The following is a 25,160-nucleotide window of genomic DNA, read 5'->3' on the forward strand; positions in this document are numbered from 1 at the left end:
GGACCCGGCAACGCCAGGCGAGCGTGCCAGGTTTTACAGTCCAGTTGGTTTGGTTTGGGGAAGAGTCCCGTGCGGACGCTGCAGAGCACTTTGGGTATGGTGCAGAAGGACCCTTGTGCAAAGCCCACAGGCTGCGGCTCCTCCGACATCCCTGTGTTCAGTGATGTTTATACCAACGGGTTCGTACAAGACCAGGACAGACAGTGACGCACGTGCTCTGGTGTGAAATACCGGGCCAGAACGGGAAGCCAACGCCACTCGGAATCAGGGCATATTTCTGCCCCCCCCCCCCCCCCCCGTGTGTCATGTATTTAAAGGCAAATCTAAAAGGCTCTGCACATTCAAACATTATTTTTTATTTCCAGTAGCGCCCCCCCTCCCCCCTTCCCCCCCCCCCCCCCCCCCCCCCCGCCAAGTGGTGACTTTGTCTCTTTGACCCAATTTAGTTTCAGCAAATCCAACTTTCTGGGTGGTCTGAGTGAGCAGGTTGAAGGTGGGTTTTCACATCCCATTAAAGCGAGCCCGTTAGCGTGTTACTTGCCGAGGATCACAATTCTGTGCGGTGCCTGGGGCGATGCTCGCTCGTTTTCTTAGTGCTCTGCCCGTGTCCGTGCCGCTCAGCGCGGCTACGATTCTCCTTGCTAATAGAGCACATAAAAACCGCAGAATCATTAATAGCGCAGAATCATTGGGGTTGATAAGACCGGCTCCGCGCTGCTGCCGTTTTTCATACTCGCTGCATTTTGTAAACATGCTACAGAACCAGGATTTTTTTATTTATTTTTTTGACCCATCTACAGCTCTTCTGTAACGGCCGTTTCCCGAGCCTGTCCGAATGGATTTCTAGCAGTCGGCTCCAGCACTTCCCCTCCCAGTGTTGGTTGCTGAGGGCTCTCAGCCGCCCACCATATGTAGGTACACAGCCGCACCTTGGGTTGATCTTAGGGTTGTCTCTGTGCTGATTGTAGCTGAGACTTTTCAACCAATCTTGTAACATCACCAAAGTCCTTCCTGGGGGAAACAGGAAAGGACCAATTTCTGTCTTACTCAACATCCAGAGCCAGTCGCCTGGTTTGGGGAAATACTCTACGGGAAATACTCTACGACTCTCTCCAGTTCAGCAACATCTGCGGCCTGGCAGGGTTTGAGTGAGCGGGATGTTCCACATTTCATGGGTGCAGCCAAATTTCCCACAGTCCCATAAAGTTTGTGCGCAGCACCCAGTCCTGACTCTCGGGGCTCTGTGCTGTGATGTAGCTCTCGTTTACCCCTCCACGTCGCTAAGAGCCCAGTGAGCGGGGGCGGCGTTGGTGGTGCTGCTAGGCAGTATTGACCACCTGTATCGTATTGATTCTCTGGTCTGGCACCTGTCAGGTTCCACGGATGCTGGGCCAGAGCGGTTCAAAGGGCTTTTTTTATGCAAAGAGACTTTCAAGGTTTGTTGCTAGCTATTGCCTATTTTTCACTTTTTTTATGCTCTCCAGCTTGCTGACCCCCCCCCCCCACCACCCCCGTGAAGGCTTCTGGGTGTAATCAAGGGGCTGTTTCTTGTAGCACTGTGATCAGAACCATTGCGAGAGGGCACTCGTCCCACGAGGGCTTCTTTATGGGGAAGTTTTGTTTGTGGCTTAGCCCCATCCCTCAGAGCTGCTGAGCATAGGTCAAGCTTGGGAGGGGGAAGGGGCCCGGTGGCAGGGGAGAGTGGTCACCCCTGGCCTGCCCGCTCCGGCTGTCCGGCTCTGGGAGGGGAGAAGGTGTCGAGGCTGAGGAAGGAGCTGTGGCGGAAATGGCGCGGTGCTGTCTGCCTCTTGCCTGTAACACAAGGGCACATCAGCACCTTCACACGCGGGTCCCGCTCCGCCGGGCGGGGTGACGAAAGGAAATGATGGAGAAACTGGAATTTGCCTATTAGGGGGATGGGCAGCTTGCAAGGACCTGTGAGTAGGGGTTATGCAGGAATCTGCAAACTCCGCGTACGTGCACCTAGGGCAGGGACCCCAGTTCTCTTTTAGGGACCCGTAGCCGCGGAAATGGCACTGCCGCTGAGACCCCGCGAGAACGCGTCTCTGCTGCCGTTCCCAGCACTACACCGTGTAACGAACATCCGGGACAGCGCCCCACGTCTCCTCCCGGGGCGCGGTGGTGCTGTCTTCTGAACGTCCGCCAGCCTCGTCCTGTTGCTTCATACGCAAGGCCTGACCGGGGCTTTCTGCCTGGTTGACAGGCGGAGCCAGGCGTGGGGTGCGTAGGCTTCGCTGCCCTCGGCTGGCGAGTAACAAGCATGCGCGTGGATAACTGTTCCGTCAGTTGAGTGAGTGGCACTGTCCTGAGTCGCTCGGTCTGCGCTAAGCATCCCGGAGCGTCTCGCTGCTGCCGTCTAACGCCACATTGTGGAAAACCGTGAGTCATCAGAGGTTGGCACAGGGTTCTGCAGAACAGTGTCATGTTTATCGAGTGTCGGCCTGACCCATGGGAATGTTGTTCTTGGCCTCATCAAGCAGCTCTTCATGTTACGCAATCCCACCTGCACTGGGGTTTCTGGCGGCCCAGCTCCAAGGTTCTGGACCTTGGTCTTCTGTCACGAGATGTTCAGCCTCACAGTGGGGACGACGGCGTCTTGGGGACTCTGGGGGGCAGGGCTGAAATTGATTGTCCACGAGCATGGCAGCGCCGTCGGCCTAGTCGTGGTTGGTGAACGCTGCTTGGTTTCCGCAAGAGGGATGGCAGGTCCCAACAGCCAGTGGGTATCTCAGCAGGGGAGCGCCGGGGGCACGAGGCAGCGCAGACCCGCTGCTCACCTGAGCTGGCGAAAGCCACAGACCAAGGCAAAGAGCTGACCTGTTGGCTGAGGTGCCGCACTGACGGGGATTCTCACTTTACTCCTGACGCTCTGCCCCCCTCCGTGGGCCGCTCTCCGGCTAGCGCCGCCGCCCCAAATAGATCAGGCAAGTTTGACTAGGGTTGCCAGGTGTCCGGTATTGACCTGGACAGTCTGGTATTTTCGCCTCCTGTCTAGTAAAAAAAATTCAGAAAATACCGGACACCTAAAATGTCGGGTATTTTGAGATTTTTTTTTTTCCCCAGGCAGGAGGCGAAAATACCGGACACCTGGCAACCCTACAACACACGCGGCAACTGGGCCTGGCCCTGGAGCCCCTGCTTACCTAGTTCCACAGAGAAACTGTGTTTTGGCTTGATCAATAAAACAAAATGGCTGCCGGCAAAAAGCCTTAAAGACCAAGGGGAAGCAATGCCTTCCCTGGGTCTTAATGCTCAACTGCTCCCATGTCCCTATCCCTATTCTGACTCTGCATGCACACTGAAAGGGGCCATGCTGTTTTAATGCTGTTTTACTATTTAATTTTTTTCTCAACAACTTTGGTCTCTACCCCCTGTCCCCTCCAGCAGAATTTTTCCCCAGATGTTTTTTTGGGGGGGGGGGTATTTTTGGGTAAACCATCTGGCAACCCTATTGATGACTTAATCGCGGAGCTGGGCGGCTGTGTGTTTGGAAGCAGGCTAGAGAGGCTGCCCCCGATGGGCTGACACGTCCTGAGTTGGGCTGACGCGAGCCACGTTCCAGAACTGGAAAGATTTGCAAACCTGAGGAATAACTTTTGGGGCCCAGTTTCAGAAAGGTGGGGTGTCTGCCCTCTGACCATCAGGCCCCTCCTGCTCTGGGCTTGCTGGTCCTGTTTGCAAGTCTTTGGCCCGCGCTCCTTGCGCAACCTTGGTCCGGTCCAGAGGCCAGGCGGAACATTCCGGAAGCTCAGCGTAGGTCTAGTGCGGGCTGCCTCTAGTCCACAGCCTCGTGCCGCTGCCGTCCCTTGCGTCATCGCAACGGTCTGCTATTGCCTGAGCCCGTCGTTAGGGTTGGAGATGGGGGGGTGTTGAAGGGGCGACCCCTTCCCCAGCATGGGCAGTCGTCTTGTGTAGGAGGGGAATGAAAACTGCCCTGATCAGACAGGCCGGCAGCGGAGATGTAACCGAGCTGCTCTGTTTGCCGATGCAGGGGGCCTTCGCGGGGCGACCATCCTGGATGCCTTAGACACTCTGTACATCATGGAGCTGGCGGAGGAATTCCAAGAAGCGAAGAGCTGGGTGGAGAAGAGCTTTGACTTGAACGTGGTGAGTCAGCCGTCGGAAACCTCCATGTGCGGCAGATGGGCCTGCTGCATCCCGGGGTGTCTGGTAGCAGCAGCGTGTGGGCCAAGGCGTGTCCTGCTGGGACAATCACAGCAGGGGAAATTGTTTGCCAGGGACAAATTCATGGATTGCCAGACCAGAAGGGAGGGCTGTGACCGAAGAGCCCCCTGCAAAGCACGGCCCACCCCCTCCACCCCCCCAAGTGATCCCCGCGTCCAGCCGTAGTTCCCGGTTGAAAGGAAGGTCGTCGGCAGCATTGTAGCGGTCGACCAGAAAGGGCCTATCGCTCAGGGTTAGAAACTCCACAGGAACAAGAGTGTAAACAGGAAACCTCGAGCCGGCCAGCCAGCCACGTGTGGCTTGGACACCACGGCCTGAGTGCGTGCCCCCTAGATCTCACCTCCCCCGCAAGTCCCGTTTTTCTGTGTCCTAGGCTGGTCGCCCTGCTGTGGCAGCAGGAATGGTTTTACCCCCTTCGCAAATGATTGCTCCGTGAGTGGCCAGTAGCGCTGTGTGCTAGGCAAAGGCAGCGCAGGGCCCGGGCTAACGAGAAGGGAGGGGGATGGGACAGTTGTGCCAGGGCTTTGAGTGTGGGGGGCACCGAAACATCTGTAACCTCTGGGTGAATGAAGTGTCAAGGGAGGGGTGTGGGGGGGCACATTTCTCCCCCCAGCTCTGGCCACAACCCCAGCGCTGGGCCATTGGATCAGGAAGACAAATGAGGAACTCCGCCTACAGAACCGCCCGCCTGCCGCCCCGTGCCGGTCCCCCAGCTGCAGAGAGGCGCAGTGTACTGGTGCGAGGGGACCGCAGCCGGCCGTGGTGGTCCATGGAGGCCGTTCAACCCAAAATGCCATTAGAATTGTAGTTTCCTGATGCCCGTCCTAGTTCGTGCGTGGGGCAAACGGCTCTCCCCATGTGAACAATGAATGCAGCTGCCTGTTTAGCAAAGCCTCGTTTGAGAAGGGCTGCTCGGCCTGGATCCCTAAGAGGAGCGTTGATAAATGTGGTTGAGTGCTCTTGAGTGTGTTACTGAATCGATAAACAAGGGAGCGAATCAAGGGGGAGATCGTTTCTTCCTGGCCCCCACGATTGATTGATCAGCAGAGATTAAAGTGAATGCAATAGATTGATCATTGGAGTCAGATGTGCGGTGCGGGGAGAGAAGGGTTGAAACTAATTACAAGTTGGCTTTGAGACAAGGCGCTACTTCACCAGGCAGGGGTTGCAGGGGCCTGATGTGGGCAGGGGATCCGGTTCAGAGCCGGAGGGAGAGGGTGTCCTTCCAAAAGCGGCTGCGTTTGCTGCAGAGGGAATTTTCCAGAATGGGGGCGTCGAAGCCGTTTGAGCCACAAAGAAACCGTCTCGACACACGACGTTCCACAACGAGCCGTCAGCAACACGTCGCTCGAATGGCGTTTGTTCCACCAATGGCCCGTTGCACCCAGTAAAACCGGAGGTCCCGGTCTTGCCTTGAGAGCATTTGGTGGGCGGGACTCGAACGCTGACGCAAAAGCCCCTCCTTCCGCAGCCACGGCCCCCAGGAGAGCCGCGGGCAGTGACTGCAGGCTGAACCCCTCTAGTCCAGAACCCTCGGGATCTGACCGGCGCCCAACCAGAGAATTTGCCAGCCCATGGGAGATCCATATTGTCTAGCAGCACTGCCCGCACTGCCTCTGCTGCGGGGGCCCTGAGAAGATGCTTCCGGGTACATGAGAACTAAATGACAGCACAGAGCCCTGAGAGCCAGGACGGGGGCTGTAAACACACTGGTCCCCCGGCCACTGGGAAGGGACAGATGAGAGGCCGGGTCCCCTCCCCCGTGCTGAAGTCGCTGTGCTCTGGTCAGAGCCTCCCCGTGGGCGTTTTCCACGTGGTTGCCTGGCAGGCGTGCAGCCCAGGAGTGTGTGTCTAAGTAGCGCAGTTGGAAGGCAATTGCTTTGACATTTGCTGATGGGGACTTGGAATAAAATAGATCCTAACTAGTTCCAGGTGAGCGGCTTCCTGAGCGGTGCAGCGAACCGTGTGGCTGCGTGTTCGCCATCTCCTGGCAGGGCTCGTCCGTCTCCCACGCCGCGTGGCAGGGCCCTGTCCGGTACTAAGCAGGGCTGGGCATGGCAGATCCCTGCCTCCGTGGGAGACTTCCCAAGAAGCTGTGGGCACGGCAGGCGGCGGCGCTGAGCCAGCGCTGGATTAATGGCTCGTGGGGCCGTTCAGAACAGAGCCCGGCCTCCTTGTGGGCTCTCCGAATCCCTCGGCATTTCGTGTTCGCTCCAGCGCTCGGCGTAGGGGCCTGGCTCTGCGCTCTCCACGGGCACCGTTTCTCCTGCTTTATTCCACAGACAGACGTGGTCAGACAGCTGCTGCGCTTCACCCACAGGCCATTTCAGTGGTGGCAAGATTGTCCCCGCAGCTCACCCCTGTTGCCCTCCGGGGCTGTGGGCCTTTGTGGAGAGAGCCCTTGGGGAGACATAAAGGGGGCGCTGGGTTACTCTGCCTCAATGAGGAGACCAGCGGCATGAGACTAACTAGATTCGGGCACCAGCTTCCTCAGCTGCATCTTCCGGCCCCCGAAAGCTGATGCCCAGATACAGGGGTTCGTCCCTCGTGGGTTTGGTGGAGGATGCTCCTGAGGCCAGGTGTCACTGAGCGGCCATAGGGCTGTGGGGTGTGTGGACGTGCATGGGGGAACTGCACTGGGGCGGGCGCGCGGCGGTGTCACTTGGACCTCCCCGTCACTCTCTGCCTCTGGTCTTTTCAGAACGGAGAAGCCTCCTTGTTCGAAGTGAACATCCGCTATGTGGGAGGGCTGCTGGCGGCGTACTACCTCACCGGCGAAGAGGTTTGTGTCCATGCCCTGCGCGTCTCGTGGGGTCCCAAACGGGGAAGGTGCGGGTGCACTTGGGCTCTGGCGGCTTCCGGCGTGCTGCGCTGAACGTAGAGAATCCCTCGAAGACGAGGCTAAACCGGTTTTTTATGAACATTGAGCTCCCACTAAGAGTCTTTTAATGAAGTCTCAGACAATTGCCGTGCGCTCGCCATGCATGGCTCAGCGCTAAGGATCTTCTCTCCAACGATTTTAGCAAGATCGTTTTTCTGCTTGGTACATGGGTCCCCGCTGAAATGCGTTTGCAGCAATCTTGGCTTTTCCCACTGCCCTTGTTACTTTGTAGCCTAAACATAGGCTACGATCGTGCAAGCTACGTGTTCGCTTATTAGTGGCAGCTATTTGTGAAATCCCCAGATGGCTGTTGCATTGGCAAAGCAGGGGCCAGGTTGTGGCTAACGACATCCCTGTGCGAGGAGCCGTTGTTAGTGTGCAAGTGTCCCGCACGGGGGGGTGTTACAAGTGCCCCCCCCCCCCCCGCACAAGGCCACTGTGGAGAGGAGTCTGGTACAGCCCCCAGCTGCCGGGCCTTGGTGCTTTCACCCAGACTCTCTCAGCTCGCGCCTTTCGCTCGGGCGGTGCCTGATTCCGTCCTCGTGTGCGGCCCAGGCGCTGTTGTCATGTGGGGCTGCACCTTTGAGAAGAGGAGGGGTGGGTGGGATGACCCCCTCCCCCCGGCAGTGCCCTGCGGATCAAGCCCGAGACCTACCGAGGGAGCAGCCTTCCCTTCCAACGGGCACTAGGCCGGCAATGAATTCTGCCCCCCTCTTTCTCTCCCGCATGCGGGTGGCGGGGTAATCCCAGAACCTGGCTCCGCAGACAGTCCTGCTGGCATGTTCCAGCCAGATGTGGGGAGGTCCAGGGATTATCCGCTGCCCTGAATAGCTGGGGCAGACGGCCTGACCCCCTCTCCAGTGCGACTGGCCAGCAGCTGCAGGCCTGGGCCTTGAGCACCCAGGAAATACCCCTTTGGGGAGACGCCCACGTTGCTGCGGGCCAGCGTCGGCTGGGGGAAGCGGCTGGTCTCTGCCCGGCGATGCCGTGGGTTGGGTGCTGGGGAGACGCTTCCTAATGACGGTTTAGACGAGTCCCAGGAACTCGCCCTGCTGGGAAAGCGCTCGCAGGTCTCCCGGCCCCTTGCGCTCACTGCTTCCATTGGCTTCAGCCTGAGCTAGCCAAAGCGCTCAGCAGACAGGCCGGTGCCTCCCCGCGCTCCGTAATACAACCCCACCGCAGAGCCAGACCTTTCGCCTTTCTGCTGCGGGAGCAAGCGGCCGGAGAGCCGGGTCCTCAGTGCACGTCTCTGCACAAGGATTTCCCGCTTGCTTCTGGCCACGGGGGCTGACGGGGAGAGGGAGCCAGCCTGTGGTTGATCTCCTGTCACTTACAGGCTTCTCTTGCTCCAGGCTCGTTCCTTGAGCACAGATAACTGATTGTGTGGGTCTGCCCCCAAGTAACAGTCTGTGGTGGCTTTGTGCGGCGAGCCCCCTCAGCTGCGGTTTGCTCAGAAACCCCGTAGCTCGGCAATCTGGAACCGAAAGGCGGAAACTTGGCCAGAGGCCAGGGACCCTTTCTGGAATGGAGCTGTGCAGAAAGGCGCGTGTGTTTGCGTGTAAAATCCGTGTTCTCCAGCGTAGCAGTAGTGGGAGCTAACTGCCTGCTTTGCAAGCCGCTGCTGGCTTCCTCCGTAGAAATCGCCTCCCTGGCCGTAGACTCCGATAGGAGACCTGTGTCCCCGGCGGTGCTTTGCAGAAGCTGCTCTCGGCCCAGAAAGGCAGGGTCTCGTGCCGATGCTCCGAGCAGAGCCCCGGCAGCTGCAGCGGGCGGCGTTTGAAGTGGAGACCTGACCCAACAATGCTCTTGGCTCAGTGGTGGAGAGGAACAGCTCCAGTGGCTTCGGGAGCGGGGCTCTGGGCGCGTGGGCGGATGGCTTGCTTTCGCTCAGGACGCAGACGCGCAATCCAGCTTCCCTGCTGTGCCGCCAGCTAATGCAGAATTTGGCTCCGAGTTGAAGGGAAAAGACTCGGTGGGTCTGAGATTCCCGAGAAGAGCTGGCTGCAGCCGGGGCGGCTCGGCCCTGCACTCTCCGGCAGCATTGAGCGGTCAGAGCTGTGCGCTGTGCGTGGGGTTCACTGTTCTACTTCAGTGAGCCTGGGGTGATCTCGGCTTTCACCAGGAGACCCTGGAGAGCACGGGGGGGTTGGCCCCGAACAGGGCAAGAGTTGACAGGCTTGGCCGAGTGAACCTGGAATTTCCAGGTTCAAACCCAAGCTCACCAGGAGCGTGTCCAGAGGAGACGGACTCCCAGGGGAAGGTTCCCACAGGTGCCGTGGTGCCAGCGCGATTCCAAGCCCCAGGTCAGACGTTAACAGAACTGACCCTTGAGCCTGGTAGAAAGGGAGGGTCCCTGTGTTGTGACTTGAGCCCCGGTGGGAGGCCTTTGGGATCCTGGCTGGTCTGTTGTGGACGTCCTGGGGCATCCCTCATTTCCGGGCCAGATGGAAACTTCCTCGGGGGGTTGATTCAGGCCCATCCCAGTGTCTAGGCCACTGGTTGAAATGAAAGCCCTGGACTGTCGCGTCGTCCTTTCCCACGCAGTAACGGGGGTGTCGGAGGGTGTACGGGAAGGCGAAGGGTTAAAGCCAGCAGTAAATCATCCACGCTAACTCTCTTCCTCTTTGTCGAACAGGTATTCAGGAGCAAAGCTCTAGAACTTGGAGAGAAACTTCTACCAGCCTTCAACACCCCCACCGGTATCCCCCGGGGCGTCATAAACCTGGGCAGGCAAGACACTTGGTTGTTTCCCCCTCGTTAGCAGCGGGTCATTGGCCTGTCCGCTTGGAGAGGCGCGACGAGGCATTTGGCCCCTAGGAACCGTGCTCCATTGTGCCCCAGCGTCCTGTCTCTGGCCGTGCGCGGCGCAGGGCGACTCGGCTTGCAGCAGTTAGAGGTGGGATCGTGCTGAGCCGGGGCGGGTGTCCCTGAGCACCTTGCCGGATGCCGCTGAGGGCCCTGCGCGCCCGGAGTGCCTCCCTTTCTTTTGTGCCACTCATCCGCCCAGCATCTTCTGCCGCTCTCCCCCGACTCTCGGAGAGCCGCTGTGGCAATCGCACTCCAGGAGGCCTCTTGGCAGCCCTCAAGGGTGACTCACGTTCAGGCCAGCTGCGTTGTATTGATTTTTAAGCAACCCACACTTTCTCCCTTCGCTTCCTGGCAGAGCTGCCCTCCGGACTCGCGCTTTCCCACCCACGCTCTCCTTTGGGATTCGTGGGCCTGCTTTTAGGGCTCTGCTGGCTCTGCACACTTGTGAGTGGGCCGGGCCCGAGGCCCGATCCGCCCGGCTCCATGCATGGGAGCTGAGAAAGGGGCCTAGCAGGAAACACCAGCTTTGCATCCAGAGGCGGGTGAGCAGGCGAGGTCCGTGTAGCTGCCTCCGCAGCAGGCGTGTCGTTGGTTCGGCCGCACCTGCCCTTCAGACAGGCTCAGTGACACGCCTGCGGGTTCTCCTGACGCTGGAGCTCACCCGCGGGACCGCAGCGAGCTGGGTTAGTCGGTGTCTGCAAAACCAGCGGGGAGTCTTGGGGCACCGTCCGGACTAGCAGAAATTGGGCAGAAGCTTTCGTGGGCTGGAGCCCGCTTTGAGGTGCCCTGGGACTCCTCACTGGATTTGCCCATCGAGGCGGTTTGGGTGGCCAGGTGACACAGGGTGATCCATGGCTCGGGTGTCCCCGTCGTCCTCTGCTCGGCTCACCCGCAGTGACCACTCCGAATGTCTCGCCGCCTTCGCTGGACCCTTCCTGGAATGGGGAGTCTCGTGTGCTGGCTTTTGTCAAAACAATCCTGCGCGCCCCTTCCATGGAGGCAGATGCTGGACACTGCCCAGCCGTCCTGAACTCGCCCGCTGAGGGCCTGGCTAATGCTGGAGAAAATCCGACGAGCCGCGGCGTCCTACAGCCAAGAGCCTGCGCTACCGAGAGTGCGGAGAGGAGCCTGCGGCTGGGCTGGGGTCGGCGCGGGAGCGAACTTCTCGTGTCGCGGGGGCGGGAGGAGCTGCCTGCGTGGGTCCCGCACGTGGGCTGGTAGTCAGAGCGGCGGGATACGCTTCCCACCAGCCAGACGGCGTCCCCAAGTTTGCTTTCACGTCCCTCATCCCTTTCACTGCAACTTCGCAGCCAGGCTCTGCTCAGAGAAACCCACCCAGCCAGGCCACGGGGCGTTTCACAGACTTTCCTTGAACGTTCTTTATCCAGGCTCTGAGCAGAACAAAAGTCCTGGCACGGGGCCGGTTCTGTGTCGAGTGAGGGGAGCGATTCCCTGGGGGGCTGCTGCCCTCAAGCTCTCGGGCCCTCCAGCGGCCCCCGGCCTCTGTGCCGTCGCGGGTAGCTCGAGAATTCCTTCGCTCCATCCCACCCGCCTCTCGACCGTCGCGTTGCCCTCCGCCCCGTGTCTCCGGGGGCCGAGATCCTGCACCCGAACGCTGCCTCCTGCTGCTGGCTCTGTCCCAGCGCTCGGTAGGGAAAGACGAGGGTCCTGGAGGGCTGGTCCAGAGAACCCCCGAGGCGGTTGTCCCCCTGCGGAGTGAGGGGTTTGCCTGCCCCCTTCAGGGATGGACCGCGGGCCAGCCCCATTGGGAGAGCCAGCGCGATGCCCCGCAGAGATCGCCGCCAGGGCCGGGCGGAAGGAGAAGAGGTGGGGGGGCCGTGCCCTGCTTTGGGGCGCAGGGGGGAGCGCTCCCCTCGCAGCTGTTCCCTGCCTGGCTCAAAGCAGGAGCGTCTGTCTGGTGACAGGCCGTGCGCGCAGCAGAGCTCCCCCTCCTCCAGCGAAGCCTGCAGGTGCCACCTAGCGTCCCCCGCTGGAGCCAGGGGGTAGAGCGGGGGGCCCTGGCAGCATGGGGCGAAGTCCCGATGTGCCTGGGGCCCCGGGAGCTCGCGCCCGCCCAGGATGAGGGACGCAAGCGACTAGTCGACTGCCCTGTGAGCCGGGGCTTTCCCAGGGAGGCAACTCGGCTCGTCGCTCCCCCTCCCCCTCCCCGCACTGCCTCTGTCAGGCACCGAGTGGGGGAGCAGGAGCTGGTGCCGGGGAGGCACCTTAAAAGCCGGTTCCCCCCCAGCACTGTCCGTGGGGGGAAGGGGAGGCGGGCGACTCCCGTACATTTCAAAGGGAGCGGCACAGTGAGATAGCGAGCGGCCCTCTTACCGACTATCGAAATTCCATCGACTACTCGATGAGCTGATGAATCGCTATGTAACCTCCCCAGAGAGGGCTGCTCAGCCTCCCGTGGCCAGCACTGCAGAGGCGCGTGAGACCCGGCCCCTCAGGGAGAGGGCGCTTCCGTGTCTGCGGCGGTGGGCCAGCGGGCCGGGAGCTGCCCCTCGGCGCGGGGCTGGCGGAACGGGAGAGGGGGGCGCAGAGGGGCTGGGGCAGTAGATCCAAACAAGCGACGGTCCGAGTGACAACAATCTCCCTTGTGCCGCGCCGGACAGTGGGGCGCGACCTTTTCAGCCACGACCCCCAGGATAATTTGAGCAGGGCGGCGCTTAGATCCTGTTGGCCAGGGGCTGGGCCTGGCCATTGGTGGTCCCCCAGGAAGACATCCGTGACCCCTTTGGGGGTCACCACCCACGGGTTGTGCACCACGGCTGTAGGCGCCTGTGGCCTGCCGGAGGTGGACCGGGAAGGGAGGGTGTCAGGCACTTAGATCCTGGGCTGTTTCGTACACGCCATGTCTGGCAGTGTTGGCCAGGGGGTGGGGCCCCGTGAGGAGGGGCCCCATGGGGCCCGGGCCGAGTTCCTGTTGGAGAGCGAGAGTGGCGCAGCCAAGCAGGCTGTCAGCGCAGAGTCCAGGCTCTGGATGAGCCCGTGGCAGAGGGGAGCCAGCTGGGAAACGTGGCTCAGAGTCCACGTTGCCGGGGGCCCTCGGGTGGGTTCGCGTCGCGGGCTGGTGCAGACCCTCTCTGCGTCGGGGTCGTGGTTCTTGGGGATTCCTCCGACGCGTCCCTGCAGAGCTGAGTGCGCTGTGGGGCCGCGTGGGGCGTTGAACGCCAGGTCCCCGGGGCCACTTGGCGGAAGGCAGAGCCCCGCCCCCGCGCCCGGCTGTCGCGCCAGGGCAATCGCAGGCTCTGTGGCGCTTCGCTGCCGGCTTGCGGAGAGCCTGGCGGGTTCGCGTGGTGACGCAGCTCCCTGTTTTGTCCTCCCAGTGGCATGAGCTGGAGCTGGGGCTGGGCCTCCGCAGGAAGCAGCATCTTGGCAGAATTTGGCACCCTGCACCTCGAGTTCCTGCACCTCACGGAGCTCTCTGGAAACCCAGTGTTCACTGAAAAGGCAAGTTCTAGCGATTCCTACGTGCCCATCACCCTGGCCTCTGGGCTTCTGGCACAGAGCTGGGTGCAGCTGCCCAGAGCTTGCTCCACAGCCCTTTCCCTGGGGCCACGAGAGGAGGCCACTGGGGGCACATGAGCCCTGGTGCCTGTCAGCAGCCAGAGGGGACTGGCGGGGGGGGGGGGCTGGTGCCCATAGCAGGGGAAGCGAAGCAACACGGCCCCAGTTCGCCCCCTCCTCCAGCCCCATCACTCGGGGGAGGGGCAGGAGGGCCCCACGCTCGCTGCCAGGGAGCTGGGGCCACGTTGCTGCACTTCTCCCACCTCCGCTTGTGAGCGCGGGAGAGAACCCCTGCTAGCAATGCCCCTCCCCCCCTTCACCTTGGCCGCCTCAGGTCGGGGAGAGGCAGGGCAGGGGCAGAGGGGAATTGTCCCTGCTCATCCCTGGGCTGGGGGCCCCCTTCACTGGATGCTCCTCCCCCTTCCCCCCGCCGGGCGCCCCCGCCTCTCCTTCGGTGACAGGCAGAGCGCATGTGGCCGCAGGCCTGGGCTCTGGGCGGGCCGGGGAGGTTGCCCACGGGGCCCGGCAGAGGGAGGGAGCCGGGGTCCCTGTGCTGCAAATGCCAAATTTCCTCAACGACTCGCGTGTGCAGCTGGCCGGCGAGTCCAACGGCTCCTCCTGTGACGGGGGCTGGAGCCCGGATGGTGTTTGGACTCGTCTCGCCTGCGCCGTGGCCTCGCCCTCGTCTGCCTGAGGCTCTGTCCCACGCGGGGTGGGGGACGCCGACGGTTATTTTGTCTGTTTGCTTTGGCGCCTCCCCATCCTGCTCCCCGCAGTGGGGGAACCGGCAGGCGCCTGAGGCACTTCTGTGCTCCGGCCTTACTACGTTGAGGCGAGAAGCTAGCGCCAGATCCAGAGGCACCGGCTCTTGGCTGGCTGGGGGGTCCCGCCCGCTGGTGGCTAATAACTTGGGCGTGTTCATGTTCCTGCCCTGCACCCGCGGAGAACGCGGCTCTGAACCGACGGGAGCGGGAATGCTCCGGCCATCGGGGCTGGCCCAGAATTCCCTTGTGTGGGGAGGGGCTGGCTGCCGCCGCCGCTTCGATTCCCTTTGTAACGTCTCCATTTCAAATTGCCGGGGGGGGGGGGGGTCAGTTCATCTTCCAGAGCCCGTGGGAGCAGCTTCCTGTCCCGCTGGATCCCCCCTCGTTAGCGTTGCCAGGTGCTCCCCGAGGAGCCTGCTCTGAGGGAGACAAATGGCTCCAATTAGAATCCCAACCTCCCCGGGAGCGTGATGGATGCATCACACCCAGAGCCCCGGCGCGGTGACAGGCCTCCGACCGTTCTCCCTGTGGCTCCAGGGAATCGCCTGAGAACAGCCTGTCCCCGGCTGCCACCCCGTGTGCTTGCCGCTTCGGGGCCGGGGGCACGGGACGGGCGAATGCCTGTCGGGTGGGAGATGCTACGTGGTCCTGCCCCGAGCGCAGGTGACAGGACGATGGGGCTGGGGCTGCACGGCCCGGTTATTGCGAACAGACTCCCCAAGGAGCGATTTCAAGATGAGCTCACTCCTCTTCGCAAGCAGGAGTCGTTTCGAAATAGCAGCTGGGAGAGTGGTCGCTCGCCTCGTGATTTCGAACCAACTCCCCAGCGTAGACGTGCCCCCGCCGGCGCCCCGGGTTGCTGCCAGCCCGACGATGGGGGGACGCTCGTGGCCGACTTCTTCCCAGGAGAGCAATCGGTCTGGCCCGAGAAGGCTTGCCAGTGACTTGCGGGTTTGCTCTTTCTAGGTGATGAACATCCGCAAAGTCCTGAACCGACTTGAGAAGCCGCAGGGCCTGTACCCGAACTTCCTCAGCCCGGTCACTGGCAACTGGGTGCAGCGTAAGTATCGCGCTCGCCTCCTGCGCTGCGCCCGGCCAGGCTCCGGCGCTTTTCCGCTCCTCTGCAGGGGGGACTTGGAGCTGGGACCCTCCCCCTCGCATGCCGCTCAGGGGCCTCCTTCGCCGCGGGGATCAGCTCCATGGAACCGGATTGAGAGTCTGACCCCAGCAGCCTCCAGAGGGAGGTCGAGGACCCCAGGTAGACAGGGCAGGGTTGTGCTCGACGAGCCTTTAGCCACTGGTGTGTGTCAGGGTCCCACCTCCCTTCGCGATCCCGTTGCCCTGCCTGGGGGGGACGCGGGGGACGCGGCTGGTTACTCTTCGTGCAGCCAGTGAGAAATCACTCGGAGGAGCGGTGAGAGCGGCGTTCGGGACGCTGCCCTGCAAATGACCTGAGGACGGACGGAAGGAGGGTGCCCTGCCCTGCCCTGCCCCGCCACATGCACCAGCAGGCCCATGGCCCCGGCACTTGCTGCTGGATTGTCCTGGGTCTGCCTCCTCCCTCCTCCTGGGGATGCCACCCGGGTCTGGGGACGGCACAGGGCCCAGGCTGGTGCGCGAGGGAGGAGCTGGAGGGGGCCTGAGGACGGCAGGACCAGTGCAGCAAAACGAGGCTCTTGATCCTGCTCTTGCCACTTCCACCTGCCAGTGCCCGGGGGAGACGGCAGCAGCCGCTCTGGTGTTAGGCTGCAGCCTTTGGACTCCTCGGTGTCTCTTCTCCCTACGTGCGCGGGGCCTGCCCGCTGCGTGCCGGGCGCTGCTGGGGGAGACACCAGGCCGCAGCTCAGAGGCTGCTTTCACTTTGGTCTCCTCAATGGACTCTCATTGGTCCCTGTTCAGTTTTGGTCTCGCGTCTCCCTTCCCGGATCGCTTGTGACCTGTGTAACCCCCACATCAGCCACGCTAATTGTAAGTGACAGGGCGGGCACAGAGCTGCCGATGCATCAGACAGCTGCGAGGGCGCTCGCGGGATGGAGCCGGGTCCCCTCACGCCCCTGGCAGTGACTGACAAGGCTCGTGTCGGAATTGTCCCAGCAAAGCATCGTGAACAATTACACTTGTCCCAGCAAACGGGAACGTTCTTCACTTCAGTGCGAAAAGCGAGCTCCCTGCTCGGCCCCATTAACTAACTTCGAACTCTCCACATCCCCTGGAAGTAGCTTCCCCGTCCCTCACGCTTGTGTTTGCCGAGCGATTGCAGCATTGCCACTTGGCGAATGGATCTTGCCCCCTAGAGACACCCTTGTCCGGGGGTTCCTACCATTTGCACAAGAGCGGTGCCTTTCCCCAGACAGGTGGGCTAGCAGCGGAGGGGAAATAACGACTCCCCTTTGTCAGTCTGTCTCTGGTAGCTGGCTGCTCATGCGCTCGCTTCCCAGCTCTGCTTGCAGGTGACGAGACTGAAGTGTGTCCAGTGCCTTGCCTGCTGTTCAGAGTGAATCTGTTTTTGTCACCAGTTCGGTTCCATTTCGCCCGTGCTAGCCAGGCCTCTCCCGTGTCTCGTGGTGCCTGCCGGGGTTCGGAACTGCCCCGCGTCGCTGCCTTGGGGCGAGCTGGCCTCACAGGACTAGAGAAATTTACCCGTTGGCTAAACCGGGAGCTGACTTAGAATCATAGAACCATAGAGCTGGAAGAGACCTCAGAAGGTCAAGTTCAGCCCCCTGCCCAAGACAGGACCAATCCCAACTAAATCAACCCGGCCAGGGCTTTGTCAAGTCGAGACTTAAACACCTCTAGGGATGGAGACTCCACTACTTCCCTAGGTAACCCATTCCAGTGCTTCACCACCCTCCTAGGGAAATAGATTTTCCTAATATCCAACCTGGACCTCTCCCACCACAACTTGAGCCCATTGCTCCTTGTTCTGCATCTGTCACTACTGAGAACAGCCTCTCTCCAGCCTCTTTGGAACCTCCCTTCAGGAAGTTGAAGGCTGCTGTCAAATCCCCCCCTCACTCTGCTTTTCTGCAGACTAAACAGACCCAAGTCCCTCAGCCTCTCCTCATAAGTCATGTGCTCCAGCCCCCTAATCATTTTGGTTGCCCTCCGCTGGACCCTCTCCAATATGTCCACATCCTTTCTGTAGTGGGGGGCCCAGAACTGGACACAATACTCCAGATGTGGCCTCACCAGAGCCGAATAAAGGGGAATAGTCACTTCTGGATCTGCTGGCAATGCTCCTCCTAATGCTACCTAATATGCCATTAGCCTTCTTGGCTACAAGGGCGCCCTGTTGACTCATCTCCAGCTTCTCATCCACTGTAACCCCCAGGGCCTTTTCCCTTGGTGTCAAATGTCTTAAGGCCGCAGCATGTGAACCGGCCCGATGGCTGAGTGGGAGGTGCAGGGAGGTGCCAGAGAGCTCAGCCCTGGCGTGCTCTGCAGTCGTCCAGTGCCCGGGCAGAGGGGGCCCGGAGCCGCTGCGTCCCGGGGGCAGCTCTGTAGGGGCCAGCCTTTCGCCTGACGGCTTTGTCAAAGCCATTTGCAGTCAGCCCTTTGCCTGGGACTGGCATGTTCCCCCCTCAGCCCAGCCCGAGGAGAGCCACCGCTGGGAGTGACCTTGTGAAAACAAGCCGTCTCCCTGCTGGGATCCATGGCTTGTTCCCGCAGGGGGCCTGGCCTGGCTTGAACTGTGAGGAGCACGTGGTCCCAGCGCGGTTGTTCTGAAGCACCTGGGGCCAGCCCCCTTCCCTGGGCACACAATCGGCCGCCTGTGTTAGGCATGCGGCGAGAGCACGGTACCGAATCTCATTAGTCTGCGGTTCCTTGGACACCCGCTTGGGCAGTCCGATGTCGCTCTCGCCAGGGTTTAGTGTTTAAAATGAGCCTTGGGGCTGGCTGCGCAAACAGGTGGAAACACAGAGCAGCTAATCCGAAACCCCTCCTGGATCTGCCCCATTTGCACGCGGCCACGGGGGGTGAGACCCAGAGCTCGGCCTTAACGTGCCTTGCTCATCTGAAGGGAGAATGTGGCTGCTCGAGGAGGTGCTGGTGGGTTCCCCTCTTGCATGCTACAGACGCAGACCTGTCCAGCTGCGTGCCCAGGGAGTAGCCTGCTGCTGAGCTGTCAGCCCTGTTTCCCGTCAGGATTGCTCGGCATTCTCCTCTCCGGAGAGGTCAGAGCCCTGTGCGGTCTGAACCGGCAGCCTTGGAAATGCAATCTCTGCAGCAGTAAATATTCCCTGCACACACCCTCCCCCCCACCCCACCCCAAGCGTTATCTGAATGAACTAGAGGCCGTGGACATCTGCATGCGGCTGCGTCCTGCTCCAGGCAGGGACTAGAAACCAGCAGTGGCCATGGGCACTTGGGGGGAGTCCGAGGTAGGGCCCCAGACTCAAACTCCCATTATAGAATCCTAGAACACTAGGACTGGAAGGGACCTCGAGAGGCATCGAGTCCAGTCCCCTGCCCCACGGCAGGACCAAATACTGTCTAGACCATCCCTGAATCTTCTATTCAGAGAGGGTTAAGCACCTAAATATGTGGAGGCTCTGGATCGCCCGCGGTTGCAGACCCATCCGCGCCTGTGTCTGCTGTCTGTCAGCCCAGGATACGAGTTCTATCTCAGAAACAGGAAACCTCTTCAGTGTGTCCCGTGAGTGGCACGTAGAAGTTGTGAATCGTTTTATGGAGGGCAGCTGGCACACTGTACAAGACAGTTGCCCTGGGGTTATTCCTTCCTCCTTCGCTTGCTGTCCACACGTAGCGCTCGCTTCCGGCAGGGCAGGGCTGGGCACAGGGAAGAATGGCTCCGCCTTGCAAAGCGTCTGTGCGGTGGTGGTGACGGCGGCCGCGTGCAAAAGCAGTGATGCGGCTCTGTCTTGTTGCCTTCCTCCGTTGCAGACCACGTCTCCGTCGGGGGCCTTGGGGACAGCTTCTATGAGTATCTGGTCAAATCCTGGCTGATGTCCGACAAGAGGGACGATGGCGCGAGGAAGATGTACAACGATGCGCTGGAGGTAAGCTTGATGGCTGCGGCAGCTGTGGTCCCGATGACCGTTCCGTCAAAGCAGCTTAGTTTTCCTTCCCGTAAGACGTGTTCACGTGCTGATTTTTTCCATCCATTTTAGGCCATAGAGAAGCACTTGGTTAAAAAATCTGCCGGAGGATTGACCTACATTGCCGAATGGAGAGGTGGCATCTTGGACCACAAAATGGGCCATTTGGCTTGCTTCTCTGGTGGCATGATAGCCCTTGGAGCTGAACAAGGCGGAGAGGAGAAAAAGCAACATTATCTGGATCTAGCTGCAGCGATTACTCACACGTGCCATGAATCTTATGCACGCTCAGGTACACTGTGGATTAAAGTACTGCTGATAAATTACTGTGGTAGCTAAGGATTTACAGCCCCTGAAAAATTGAATCTCCCATGCGAAAGGATTGCAGTAATTCTTTGGCACTTCTGCAGCATTTTCCATCAGAATGAGAGCTTTTAACATTCCTCCGTCCTTGCAGCACCCTGTGAGGACAGTCAATATTGGGATATCCATTTTAGATTGGGAAACTGAGGCATAAAGAGGTTACGTGACTCACCCAAGGTCGCATAAGAAACCAGTGGCAGAGCTGATAACTGATCCAGGACCTGAACCCCAGACCTGTGTTCTAATCAGAGCCACACTTTTTCCCAATAAAAGGAGTAGTGTGAGTTCCTTGGTATCATCCCAGCAGCACTTGGAGATATTCCCATAACGAATGGAGTAAAGCGCCGATCTGCCTTGACTTGCTTCCACCGTGTACAGGTGAAGGAAGCAAAACGGGAGTTGAGCATCGGGTGGGGTGTGAGGGGAGCCGAGTTCTGTTCCTCCACCTCCGAACGAGCCAAACGCACAGATCCCGCCTGGGGCCTCCCGCAGCTTGTGCCGATCTCTCCCTGCTCCCCCGCAGGCGCCTCTAGACTCCTCCTTGCTCGCTAGCACCACGGCTTCAATATCGGTGTTCCCAGGAGGCGGGTGGGGGCAGTGAACCTCGCAGGCCTGATCGGGGCAAGCTGCAGGCCGCATCTGGCCCACAGGCTCTGCCTGGCGTGGGGAGGAAGCAGCTCTGCCCGCTACGGCCCCCCCCCCCCCCCCAGCAGGGGGAATAGCAGTGGAGGGAGAGCTCCGCCCCCATTGCTCACAGGGGTGGGGAATTTCAGCCAATGGGGGGGTGCCTGCTCACACAGGGTGGCATGGAGCCACCTGCACCCCCCGCTGGGAGCTGTGCCAAGTAGGTGCCTCCTCCTGCACCCCCTCCCACCCTGATCCCCCCCCCACGCCAGCCCACAGCTGCACTCTGCCTCCTGCCCAGACCCTGCCCCCTTGCCTCCCAGCAGCCCCCTCCTGCACGCTGAACCCCCTCACTTTTGCCCCCCCGCCCCGCCCCGTGGAGTCCTCGGCAGGCTTGGTCTCTCTCCCCCACCTCCCACCCCCTTGCTGAGCCTGGACCTGGCCCGCTGGGTCGACCTCTCTGCTGCCCAGGCTTACCTGCTACGTGTCTGTCTCCAGTTATGGCTCCTTTTCATTGTTTCACGCCTTCGCTGCGTCAGCAAGCCCGGAGGGATGAGCTGCGTCCGGCTCGTCTGCCTAAAGCAGCTCTGAGGAGCTTCAAGCCAAACTGGAATTGTATCGGCAAGCTCTTCTCACAGCACGTGCCCAGCCGCAGCCGGGCCCCTGGGCCGCAACTCCCCTTCAGCTGTCTGCCCCATGCAGAGCACAGCTGCCCGCCTGCCCTTCGCGGCTACCCCGGCCTGTATCCGCCCGCTCACTCGGACGGCAGCCGGGCACTTCCCCTGTATCCGCCCCTCAAGAAACAGCGAGTTTCCCCTGTCGCTTGCTCCACCCTGAGCCCCATGGTTTTCGTCCTGTCTCTAGAGGTTAACGAGAACCCTCCTTGTAACGACCTCGTGTGTCCCTGTGGACTCTTCCCGGGCCTCCCTCAGCCGCCTCTTCTGCAGGCCAAAGCGCCGCGTTTTCCCGCCTCCCCTCAGAGGTCGCGTTTTCTGGACCTTGAATAATTGTTCTCCTCTGGACACTCCCGTGTGTCCGCACCTGCCCGCAAGCTGGCTCCCAGTGCGGGGCGCGGTTCTCCGGCTGGGGCCTCAGCGGAGTAGAGGGAAGAACGACTTCCCCTGCCCACGACGCTCCTGCTAACGCCGCCCAGAGGGAGGTTTGCGCCAGTGTCGCCCTGTGGATTCGGGCTGACCTCAGCGTGACCCCAAATCGCTGCTCCTCGCCCGCCACGCCTCGGCTGTGCACACCTGGGCAGGCGGCGGCTCCCCCTTAGTGGGGCTTTCTGTTCAGTAGCTGTTCCTCCCGCCGGGCCCAGGGACTGAACCGGAGACGCCCGAGTAGCTTCCCATTCCGGGGTTGGCTGGGCCATGTTGCCTCCTGGGGCCTGATCCTGAGAGTCGGGCTCTGCCCCTCACTCCGCTTGCCTGCCGTGGAAGAGGGAGGGCTCAGACCTGGTCCCAGGGGCGGCTGCCTCTGAGCACTTCTGTCCGGAGTGTTCGCCCAGGCAACACTCCAGGGACTTAGTGATGCACACGCTGACGCCGGGGTGGGACGTGGCCCTTGGGCCCTGTTGTCCTGGGCCATGCTGCTGATTTCAGAAGCCCTTTCAATTTACTTTCAACACTTCTGCAAGCAGCTCCCTGCGCAGGGCAGGCCGGATTCCGAGCGGGTAAATCGGCGCCTGCTTGGAGTCGGCAGAGGTGCACTTGTTGTAGGCCAGCCTGGATTCCTACTGACGCGCTGGCCTAATGGATCGGCCGTGGCACCTCACAGCGAGCCCTGAGCGCCAAAGGTGATTCCCTGTGCGGGTTTCTCTCTTGCTTAGATACCAAGCTTGGCCCCGAAGCTTTTCGCTTTGATTCTGGATCGGAAGCCACGGCCACCAGGCTCAGCGAGCGCTACTACATCCTGCGCCCCGAGGTGGTAGAAAGCTACTTGTACATGTGGAGGCTGACTCACGACCCGAAGTACAGGCAGTGGGGCTGGGAAGTGGTGAAGGTACGACCGTTAACACGCCGCATTCTCCCTGCTCGTGTCGCGCGCGCTACGGCGCAGTGGCACCTAGAGAAACCGAATTTGCTTTTCTCTGCTGAGTGTTGAAACGTTTCTCCCCCTCCCCGGGTTTGGTTTGAAAACCAATGAACCTTGCCGGGTTGGGAGGGGAAAGCGCCTGAGCCAGTGTCGTGGCGAGGAGTGTGCCAGTGTCCGATGCATGCGCTGGGCATGATCTAGACTGAACCCAACGTCACTCCTGCCGGGTTGGCTCAGCCCTGCATCCCCCGTGTGTGGCTCTGCAGAACGAGGCTGCAAAAGGCAGGCGCGTCTCTGGGCGACGGGGCGGGAAAGGCGCGGTGGCTGCCTGCTCCAGCACCGCTGTCTCGTGGGAGGTGCGCAGGGGCCGTGTCCCAGAGGCGTTCAGTCATACAGAGCCTTGGCAAGGGCTGTGTAAACCCAGGGTTGCTCCGTGGCACCTGTTGATGTGGGTCAGCACCAACCAACCCACAAGCTTCCAGCGTTGGCCTTTGCCCAGCTGTTCCCCTAGAACGAGCCTCTCTCCCGGACGGCTGAGCAATGACCAGACTCTTCAGGGAGAGAAGCTGCTGTAAAACCTGCATCTGATTTGCAAACCTGACTTGCTGCCGCCGAAACGGGCTGCTCCGCGTAGCCGTGTGCTGAGATTGGTCTGTCTTTCCTTAGGCACTGGAAAAATATTGCCGGGTAGAAGCAGGCTTTTCCGGGATCCGAGATGTGTACACCATCCCCCCAAATCATGACAACATGCAGCAGAGTTTTTTTCTGGCAGAGACATTGAAGTAAGTCTGGTATCATGAGCGAGTGTTCAGACTAAATCTCCTCTCTGGGCACACGCAGGCTTTGTGCTGCGGGTTGTCTTGATGCACAATAAGCTGTAGCTTCATCTTCGAAAGCGTTGGGTTCCCTGCACAGTAACTTGTGGAAGATGGCAGGGTACTGCAGGCGTGTGTCCTTTCTGCAGCACAAGAACAGAAAGAGCTGAACTCGTTTGGGATAGCTTTCAGCAATTTCCTGCATGCTCTGTAAATTTCAGTATGTGCCTTGTATTTAACAGGAGTTTGGGCCAGTTTAGCTCTATGGTAAGGGTGGGCAATCATTTTTCATGGCGGGGGGGGGGCACGCCAAGATTTTTGTAAGTGGTCAAGGGCCGCACTTTGGAGGAGGTGGAGTGTCTGGGAGGGAGGCTGGGTGTAGAAGGGAGCTTGGGGTAGAGGACTGGGGTGCCATAGAGGGAGGGGTGGGGTCTGAGGGGAGTTTGGGTGAAGGAGGGGGTTGTGACCTGCGGCAGAGGCTTAGGGTGCAGGTACCTAGGTGGCACCCAGCCAGCAGCCCTGCAGGACCCTGAGGCAAAGTCCCTGGCCAATGCAGTTCCAAGCTGCTCAAAACAGCTGTCTGCTCCCTGTGGCTCTGTGCTCCAGGTCTAGGGGGAGGCTTTGTGCGCTGCCTCACCCACCCAGCAAAATCTCTCAGCTCCTATTGGTCAAATATTTGCCAATGGGATCTAAGAGACTTTGCTGGGGTGGGGGCAGCATTCGAAGCCCCCCCTTGTCCCTGGAGCAGACACACGTGGAGCAGCCGGCGACATGGGGCTGTTTCTGCACCTGAGGGTCCTGGCCGGGCTGCCCACAGGCCGTATCTTGCCCATCCCTGCTCTGTGGAGGTGGACTCTACGCCCTGTACTGCACGGAGGGTCTGGCCTTCCCTGTGCACTCGGAATCCTGTTAGTCTTTCTGTAACCCAGCTTACCGGTTTTCCCTCCCTCCCTGCCCCGTGGCACCAGGTACCTCTACCTCCTCTTCTGTGAGGATGACGTGCTCTCTCTGGAGGACTGGGTGTTCAACACGGAAGCGCACCCGTTGCCGGTGAACCACACGAGTGTTGAAGCAAAAGCAAGTGTGCAATAGTGATGCTGTTTCTCAAGCTTCCTGCTTCGGCGGCAGCAGAGAGCGGGTTTCTGCCTTTCCTTTCCCTTCGAGGAATTAGCAACGTTCCTAAACTGGTATTTGGGGCACTCGTCCATTTCCGGACAGTATTATATTGGGGAGAATAAACTGTGACCTTAGCACCCTCTTTTCCTCTATGAGGAGCTCTATTAGCCTGGCAACAAGCGTTGATTCTGGGCCATATTGTAAACAGATCATGGACATTCCTTTATATACAGAGAATTTATATGAAATCCGCTGACTTTGCTTTCGAGTGGCCAAAGGATTGGAAGTTTGCCATACGATAGACTTTCCCCCGTTCTCCTTTTTATTTTTTTTATTTTTGCCTTTTATATACAGATGGATTTTATCACATTTCTAATTACAGTTTTCGATATACTGTGCTTTCTAAGTGGTGTCAACATTGTAACTAAAACAAAAATTCTTGGCCCAAACGTATTTTTATATATTCTTTCCTGTGCTCTTAAACACATTTACAGAACATTGCATCACATGTAACTTTCCTTTATAATGTTTTATGTTTTTCTACTTTTATTTGGAACTAAATGTTATGAGTCACTTATAATAAATTGCACTGCTGTAATAGTCAAATCTGTGAAATAGAATAAAAGGTCTTGTAAAATAAGTAGCGTGATTGAGTTGATCCTACACTAACAGCTCTCCATCACTCAGAGCCTTGCTGTATTATCCTTGGAATCAAAAGCTGACAAGAACGCTTGATTCTGAGAATAATTTACAATAAATGTTTATTCCAAGAATAATCTAGCAAGTGTATCGTCAAGAATTCCAGCCTGCTCCAGCTCTCTTAAATTGCTTAGTCCTAGTTCAACTGTGAGATAACAAGAACTCAATTAAATGTCTTATTTCCAAGAAAAATCCCCATCCACGCTTCTTCCTCATATTTTATCTCTGGGATGAAGTTACAGGAGACAAAAAGCTGCCCGGTGCTTTGCATTAG

The 25,160-nt window shown here is 59.7% G+C and overlaps 1 protein-coding gene across 1 annotated transcript in view; it reads left to right on the forward strand.

Annotated features, from left to right (window-relative positions):
* MAN1C1 (mannosidase alpha class 1C member 1) overlaps nt 1-24,827 on the forward strand; it is a 70,679-nt gene extending 45,852 nt beyond the window's left edge. The window contains 10 exon segments of the mRNA XM_075908919.1: nt 4,013-4,128; nt 6,908-6,988; nt 9,723-9,817; nt 13,231-13,354; nt 15,142-15,235; nt 19,081-19,196; nt 19,308-19,527; nt 22,051-22,223; nt 22,923-23,038; nt 24,040-24,827. Coding sequence (XP_075765034.1) covers nt 4,013-4,128; nt 6,908-6,988; nt 9,723-9,817; nt 13,231-13,354; nt 15,142-15,235; nt 19,081-19,196; nt 19,308-19,527; nt 22,051-22,223; nt 22,923-23,038; nt 24,040-24,163 — 1,259 coding nt within the window. The 3' untranslated portion in view covers nt 24,164-24,827.
* The last annotated feature ends 333 nt before the right edge of the window (nt 24,828-25,160 follow it).

Source organism: Pelodiscus sinensis, chromosome 25 (genome assembly GCF_049634645.1).
Source record: "Pelodiscus sinensis isolate JC-2024 chromosome 25, ASM4963464v1, whole genome shotgun sequence".
Classification (NCBI taxonomy): Eukaryota; Metazoa; Chordata; order Testudines; family Trionychidae; genus Pelodiscus; species Pelodiscus sinensis.